The 8,231-nt window shown below is 33.7% G+C and overlaps 1 protein-coding gene and 1 non-coding gene across 2 annotated transcripts; one reads left to right on the top strand and one right to left on the bottom strand.

The window, feature by feature from the left end:
- Positions 1-636: 636 nt before the first annotated feature.
- On the bottom strand, positions 637-708 carry TRNAQ-UUG. The gene has a single exon. It is a non-coding gene; the product is annotated as a tRNA-Gln (tRNA).
- A 1,882-nt stretch (positions 709-2,590) lies between these two features.
- Positions 2,591-7,612, top strand: LOC8285301 (probable protein S-acyltransferase 7). Its single transcript, XM_002512845.4, has 5 exons — positions 2,591-2,940; positions 4,099-4,281; positions 5,583-5,879; positions 6,291-6,524; positions 6,655-7,612. Exons 1-5 carry the CDS (start codon positions 2,845-2,847, stop codon positions 7,174-7,176), a joined length of 1,332 nt encoding a protein of 443 aa, XP_002512891.1. The 5' UTR covers positions 2,591-2,844; the 3' UTR covers positions 7,177-7,612.
- Positions 7,613-8,231: the final 619 nt, after the last annotated feature.

The raw sequence follows: 8,231 nt of genomic DNA, 5'->3' as shown, positions 1-8,231 counted from the left end.
TGTTTACAAAATGCAGTGAATTTGTGAGAGCACTGTTAGTACATTAATCTCGCATATGTATAATGGAGAAGAAAAAAATATTGTGCCACAAATAATAGATGGCAAGGTCCCGTAGAAATTATATAATTATCAATTAAATAAAAATAATGATTTATTACCGATAAGATTCTATATATATTTTAAATTAATTCTAAATATATATTAAAAAAATAGAAATTGTACAACATTTTAAAATTCAGTGCCACCCTTCATCTCAGCATTTTATATTCAGATTTAATACTTTAATTTATGAGTTAGCTCATAAATCTAAGAAATTAATTTTTTAAAATTTGAATTTGTTTCATTTGTTAGATGAGGTATCCTAGTAAGCTATACTAATTTTTATTCACTCAAATTTATCTCTCTCTCTCTCTCTATATATATATATATATATATATATATATATATGAAATGAAAGAAAGATTAAATTTAACAGCTGGATTTATGTTTCTTATTTCAGAATGTGAAAATAAAAAGAGAATATCCATAAATGTTTCAACAATGAAAAAAATAAAAAGAGAATATCCATAAATGTTTCAACAATGAAAATATGAAAGAAGAAAAAAGAAAAACTTTGTTTAAGTGAATTTAAAAAGCAGGTCCTACCGGGAGTCGAACCCAGGTCGCTGGATTCAAAGTCCAGAGTGCTAACCACTACACCATAGAACCACATTGCAATAGTCTGCTAATTTTAATTTCTATAGCATAAGAAATGAAAAGGTTAACCAAATTATGAACTAATATTTGAAGGTTGTTTTCGTGGCTATCTCAAATGTACTATTACATACGTAATACATATAAAGTAATCACAAAACCTATAATGGATATTATTCTTTAGGATAAAAATATTCAAAATGAATGTAATTCAATAATTACTGCCATATTAAAATATAATTAGAATATAAAATAATACTGTCAAAACATGATGAGTGTAAACAAAAACAATTCTTATGATTTTTGTTTATATTTAATAGCAGAAAATAAGTTTAACTTTTCCAATTTATTTTCAAACAATAAAATTATTATGTTTTATGAAACAAACAGAGCCTTGGGATGAATTTTAACGAAATGGATGAACATGAAAAAGAAAAAGAAAAAGAAAAAGGAGAGAGAGAGAGAGAGAGAGACCCATTTGATTTATTTGTTTGAAAAGCTAAAACACCTTTATAATGATAACAGCCGGTTGTGTGATGGTCGGTTCATTTGGGGCCATTAGTTCTGAACTTTGATTACAATTTAATCCAGGAGGGGACCTGCTTGCATCAATTTATAATTATTAAATTAAGGTAACTATAATTTTTTAGTGAAAGGATTTGTATTAATTATTGAATTAGGTTAGAGTTGATCTAATTTGCTGTATAGAAAAGCTACAAACCCAGCTGAATTTGCCAATTCCAATGCTAATTTCCTTTCTTTACAAAAAAAAAAAAAAAAAAAATGTTGCTTTTCCAAGTGACTGCATTATGGCAGTGAATACCATGAGATGGGTGTCATCATTGTAAGAGTCTAAAAGATTATCCCAAGTTTTACCCTTTTTTAATATGCATTTAATTTTTCCAACTTAAAACTAATTTTACCATAGAGATTGAGATTGTAATATAGCAATTAGCATTGTGTTCTTCCAATAAAACCACATCATTATTTCCCCTTTTTGTTTATTTTATGTTTATCCAATGGGTTTATTCATATTCTCAGAAAAAAGATGGGTTTACTTTATTAGTTATATATGAGATATATATAAAAATAAAATAAAATAAAAAAGACCAAAACTAGTCTAATACAGTATTTCTAGAAGAAAAATTATGGAAAAATCTAGTAGTGTAAATTCAACCGAAAAAAGTCAGAGTTTTAGTTATTTTGACCTTGACTCGTTTATTATAAATTCAAGCTAATAGTGTAAATGAGTTTAATGACTAGGAATTAGAATTTAAATAATTCATCAATTCACTAACAAATATTTACTAAAAAAAGTATAATATTAATTCATAAAATTTATAATTTTATTATAACAAATGAGTTTAAGTCAGCTACTTGTATAACTATTATAGACAATAATATATATAATTAGATTTGTTTTTGAAATTTAAAATCATAAATACTGTAATTTTTAAGTTAATTAACAATTCTAAAGAGCTGATTTTTGTGTAGTTTGATCTAAACTTATTTGTTAAACAAATCAAATTTTTTATTAAGTCAAACTTTAAGATTTGAATACCAAAATTTAATTTTAAAATGTGATGGTTTAGGGTTATGGTAATAATATATATGAATCAGAAAGGACAGAATGCAGGATTCAGGTGTGATGTACAAAGTACTGAATAACAGTCTTTAACACTGAAACTATTAACGGCAAATTCTTTTTACTAAAGGACTAAAGATGCATTATTTCTTTTTCATAAATAAATCACATTTCTCTGTTTCTGTGTCGGGTTAAAAACCAACCAAACCCGGTCCACGCAAACCGGAATTTGACCAATAAGAATTTGCCACATCGCTATTTGTCCATTCCTGTAAAGCCACATAGATACACCCAATCCTACTCTCTCTCTCTCTCTCTCTCTTGTCCGTTAAACCAAATAAAGCAAAGCAAATAAATCCCAACCTCCCCATTCCCTCCACCACCACTGTGGACCGCCGCCGCCGCCGCCATTCCTCACTTTGCACTCTTAGTTTGTCGGAAACTCATGAAACTCTAAAAATAAAAACAGTTACCGAGAGAGCTCATCACGCTCTCCAATTACTTTCTTTAAGAAATAAAATCTTCTTTTAGGGTTTTAACGGGATCTCCTTTGTTATATAGTGAGAATGTACGTGGTTCCGCCACCTCAGCGATCCGATCCAGGATCCGCTGGCGGCGGTTCGGGTGATTTACGGGTTTATCAAACTTGGAAAGGCAGTAATGTAAGTATTCTTCACGTTACTTTTATTTAAAGCTTGGAGCTTTTTGTTCTTTATGTTAACTTTATAATGTAACTATTAGTTTTTGTTACTATAATATTAAAATGTCCAAATCCAGAACTTGATGCTACTTTCTTTTTTTTTTTTAACTTCTTTTGTTGTTTGGTGAAAGAGTGAGAGTGCCAAAGATATGGGTATTCAATTCAGTTCTATAGTTATTAGTTGAATTAAATTTAACTACCGGCGTCACTTGTATACTAAAGTATTAAGGTACCGTGAATGAATGGGTCCAAAATCTGTTTTGAAGCCAAAAATGGGCGAGGAATTTTTATCCGAATCAGGTGTGGTTCATGCTTTTGTGGACAAGACAAGTTAGCAGTTAGATAATGGATTGATGGAAAGTTTCATGAATATGTTATGAATCTTTCTTCTTCTTTTCTTTTTCTTGTAAAATCCGCAGCTTTTTAGTTTCAAGGTTGATGGAGTGGTGATTTGGTGACTACTGATTAGCCGTTTCGTAAATTACAAGTCTTGTTACCATGAGATCATGCAGTGGAACGAATATGATGTCATTTTCTTTGTGTTTATTTCACATTTGTTTCTTTTTCATTTTATGCTTGTCACTTGAAATTGGAATTTGTCTCTTTGAAAACTTTTGATATCTAAGTTGAGGAAATTCCATTTCAGGCACTTCTGTCATTGTCCACCAACCATATACTGTAACAGCTCCTTTAACTTGGCAGAAATTTGAGGCAAAAAATTACTTTTTTCTTTTTAATTATTATTGTTATTATTTTTGGTTTAATTGCTTAATGAAGTTTTAGTAGCTGACTTAGAATTGAATGTTCTGAGATTTACACTATGTGAGAGCTTCAAACTGGCTGAACTATGTTTTACACTGCATAAATGATTACGGTATTGTCGTATTTTAGTTGTTGTCTGATAGTACTTCGTGATGGTTTATCACCACGATGGAAATTAAAGAACCTGCAGTCTCTCCCAAATTATATAATTCAGCAAGTGAAGTGCTCAATTGAGATTTTCAGTTGAAATTAAGGTTATCCAAGGCATGGGGCATGACTTAATATTACTTGGATGATAAGGTAGGTTCTTATGATGGTTTTTCGTTGTAACTTAATGGTTTTATATGCTTTTCTGCAGATATTTTTTCTTCAAGGGAGGTTTATATTTGGACCAGATGTAAGATCACTTGCGCTGACTATATTCCTGATTGTTGCTCCAGTTGCCGTTTTCTGCATCTTTGTTGCCAGAAAACTGATGAAAGATTTTTCTGATCACTTGGGAATATCAATAATGGCAGTTGCTGTCGTATTTACCATTTATGTAAGCTCTCTCTCCCCCAAGTTATGCAATTAATGTCTTCAATTTGAATTGTCCTGTGATTTTCCTTCACATAAAATTAGTAGCTTTGAGGAATGTCTACTTTCCTCCACCTTCTTCCTTGTATTTTGCTACCCAGTGATGTTGGCATCATTTAAGGTATTAAAGCATGCACTGTTCCTAAATGAGATTTCCTTTAAATGGATTTGTATGAATTAAAAATTATCCACTCGTTCCCTGATTCTAGGATGAGATCCTTATTGTACTCAACATGAAAGTTGTTGCATTAGTCCACTGCTCCAGATTTTAGCTAAAGCCTACCAACTGAAAACCAGTTACATATTCTATCATTCTTATGCATCTGGCCCAAGGAGGCAGGAAGATACAGGTTCTTTGGGGATGAGTAGATTGATAGGTGGCCTAGAGGATATGAATTTTTGCAAGAGTTATTGCAAGGGATTTGTGCCATTACCCAAAATATATGTCTGACTTCTTTAGGCTGTGGATACTACTTTAAAGAAGGATTTATATCACTTCGCTAAACCTCTATATATTAAAAATATGAGCTTAGTCTTTTTTGTCTACCACTGTGAGTTGCTACCTTGGTGGCGCTGACTGCTGATATATTCAGAGGCTTTTCTAGTTGTTCTGCGTATCATGGAATTTAGATGATGGCCATCTTTTTGCAAGTATATTTTTCTCTAATTGGTGGCATTCATGTTCTGGCCTGTATCCAATCTCGCTAGAAGACAGAACAGAAGAAGAAAGGGCTGACATAAAATGATTGCGTGTATTACGTATAGTTGGTTAAATAGACATGCACAATAGCATACACCATCCAAAACTTTGTGAGGTGGGCTGATGCTAGAATTACTTTGTAGATTAGAGTTCCTTTAGATATGGGAATGTAAATATATGTGGTTGCATGCCAACTGCCAAAGTATTATATCAGTGCCATACTCATTTGTGGTGCCTTCCTTTTGGAGTAGACAGTTTTGGGCCTTTCTCCTCTTGGTTATTCTGATTCAGTTTTTAAGTCTCTCACCTTGCAAACAGCATTTATCTCTGTGTTTATGATGTTCGGAGCTGCTGTGCAGCACAATGTTTTGCCATAGATGCCTGGGCCACTTTTGTGTGACACTTATAAGATTAAGTTTGCAATAAGAAATGTTTTGAAGATGGTTATCTTGTTCCACAAGTGAAATCATCAAATATAGTCTGAACCTCTGCAGTGTGTGTTTCATGGGCCAGATAAGGTATGTAGAGTTCCTGTAATTCTGAACTTGGACATCTGTGGTTCTCAGGTTTTAGTTCTTCTCCTGCTAACATCTGGAAGAGATCCTGGAATTATTCCACGTAATGCTCATCCTCCAGAACCTGAAGGCTTTGATGGGACTGCAGATGTTGGTGCTGGTCAAACTCCACAGTTGCGTTTACCACGCATTAAGGAGGTAGAAGTCAATGGAGCAGTTGTGAAGATTAAATATTGCGATACTTGCATGCTTTACAGGCCTCCTCGCTGTTCACATTGTTCAATTTGCAATAATTGCGTAGAACGTTTTGACCACCATTGTCCTTGGGTTGGGCAATGTATTGGTTTGGTAAGTGTTCCATTATTTAAAGTCTTGTTACTTTAAATAATTTTGTGAAACAAAAAAATTATCATCCTCAGGATGTGATATATTGATATGCATTGGCCTCATTTCTATTGTGCATCTTTTCTCATGAAATTACTCTCTCTATTACGGCAAAAGGTAATAATTACAATGGCACACTTTCTTGATCTATTTCTCCACAAGCTGTGACTTCACACAGATTTATTTCATAGGAACTGTTAAAACTTGATTAACTACTAAGAACATTGTTTGTAAGACGTCCTTTATGTTATCAGATGTCTCAGGAGTCGATATTGTTTGAAATGCTGGCATTGATAATTCTTACAGTTAATCTCCTGTGGTCTTTTTGGATATATTTTATTGATAAATGTCTGAATGCAAATTTTGTTGGTGCAGAGAAATTATCGATTCTTCTTCATGTTTGTCTTCTCAACGACCCTTCTCTGTATATATGTTTTCGCATTCTGCTGGGTCTACATTAGGAGGATCATGGGATCAGAGAACACATCAATTTGGAAAGCAATGATCAAAACTCCTGCATCCATTGTTCTAATAGTTTACACTTTCATATCAATGTGGTTTGTTGGAGGCCTTACTGCCTTCCATTTATATCTCATCAGTACAAATCAGGTAATAAACTTACTTGGTCCACTAGCATTTTCTTTTTCTTTTTCTTTTAGAAAAACTTCATGCATTCAAATTCAAGTCTTTGGTGTAACTGCTGATATAAGTTGACGGTTATGTTGCCTTCCATTTTCAGACTACTTATGAGAACTTCAGATATCGATATGATCGGAGAGTAAATCCCTATTATAAAGGTGTGGTTGAAAACTTTAAAGAGATCTTTTGCTCCAGTATTCCTCTGTCCAAGAACAATTTCAGGGCAAAGGTGCCAAGAGAACCTGCCTTACCAACGCGACCAATTGGCGGAGGTTTCATGAGTCCTAATATGGGAAAAGCTGTGGATGACATAGAAATGGGGAGGAAAACAGTCTGGGGAGATATGGGGGTTATAGCTGATCATGGTGATGGGCAACTTGCAAACAATGATCGCTTGAACATAAAGGATGGTGAATTAGGTGAAGTATCTCCAGAGATAAGGACTGCAGTGGAGGAAGGGGACCGCAATGGAATACATCCAAGACGATCTAGTTGGGGAAGAAAAAGTGGAAGCTGGGAGATGTCTCCTGAAGTTCTTGCTATGGCAGCCAGAGTGGGAGAACCGAACCGTGTGGGTGGGAGCAGTAGTGTTAGTGTGACAACTGAGAATAGACAATCATAGCCAGAGGTTTTTCTCGCAAAATGTTTAGGAGATGGAAGTGGATTTGATATGTTGAGTACAGGGTGGGATCATCGAGTCCATGCTTCATCTTTGACGTCCATGCTAGGGAGGACCTTTTTGGTGGTTTTTTTTAAAGCGTTGGTTTGTCCATTGTTCGTTTAGGGGGGGGTGTGATGGAATGGTGTACTGCTGTATGAGTGAGCTGTTTTTTTTTTTCGGTTTTGGTTTTGTCATTGTGAAATTAGTTAGCATCTAATTTAATTTCATTTTACTTGAGTAACCAGAAACTGTTGTTTTGGCTCTCTCTCTCTCTCTCTCTCTCAAATTGGGGACTGATATTTGGTCTTGCCACCTTTCTGACTCCATCTTAGTTGATTAGGGCGATTAATGAATGCGATGCAGAACTTGGACATGCCATCATTTGCTTTTTCTTATATGTACCTGAATTCTCTTTTCCTCAAAATCATGCTACAGACTGACCTCTTGAGAGCTGCTGGGCTGGAATGGTACTCCCCAGGTGAAGAAGGTCTTGTAATTTTTCTTTCTAGTTCTTCTAACTGTGGTTTAGTTCTGAGGTCTTCTTTGTGCCAATAGCTAAGCGTTCATGGTCTTGTGATTTCAAAAGCTCTTTCAAATGCTCTAATCAGAAATCTAGTTGGTAATGATATATGTTCTATACCTTCAATTTATATTCTTAGTTTTTTTTTTCCTCCTTTTGATGGGCGGCAATATGCTATTTAATATACTTTTGACATTATTGACCTTTTTGACAGTGGATACAATATACAGATACAATTACATATTTAACCAAAATGTTGATGCTGTGACATAATGGACTCCAACAATTCGCATTAAATGATAATGGGTTAAGATGAATCCATCACTGTGCTTTTGGTAAAACAGATCAAAGTAAAAAAAAATAATTTTTTTGAAGTATTTTTTGGTAATAACTAAAAAGAAACAAGTTATGATGTTTCCTCAGGCTCACATGAACATGTGATTCGATGATAAAAAAAAAATTAGAATAAAAATTTAACTGATAGTCAAAGGTAGGG

The sequence above is a fragment of the Ricinus communis genome, chromosome 8 (genome assembly GCF_019578655.1).
Source record: "Ricinus communis isolate WT05 ecotype wild-type chromosome 8, ASM1957865v1, whole genome shotgun sequence".
Taxonomy (NCBI): Eukaryota; Viridiplantae; Streptophyta; class Magnoliopsida; order Malpighiales; family Euphorbiaceae; genus Ricinus; species Ricinus communis.
Note: the sequence above shows the minus strand (reverse complement) of the source record. Positions and strands in the feature narration are given on the sequence as shown.

Excerpts from the sequence above, each read along its gene's own strand:
- LOC8285301 (XM_002512845.4), top strand. The coding sequence starts at position 2,845 with ATGTACGTGGTTCCGCCACCTCAGCGATCCGATCCAGGATCCGCTGGC. Across the intron at positions 5,880-6,290 it reads TTGGGCAATGTATTGGTTTG|AGAAATTATCGATTCTTCTT; the intron begins GTAAGTGTTCCA and ends TTGTTGGTGCAG. Across the intron at positions 6,525-6,654 it reads ATCTCATCAGTACAAATCAG|ACTACTTATGAGAACTTCAG; the intron begins GTAATAAACTTA and ends TTCCATTTTCAG.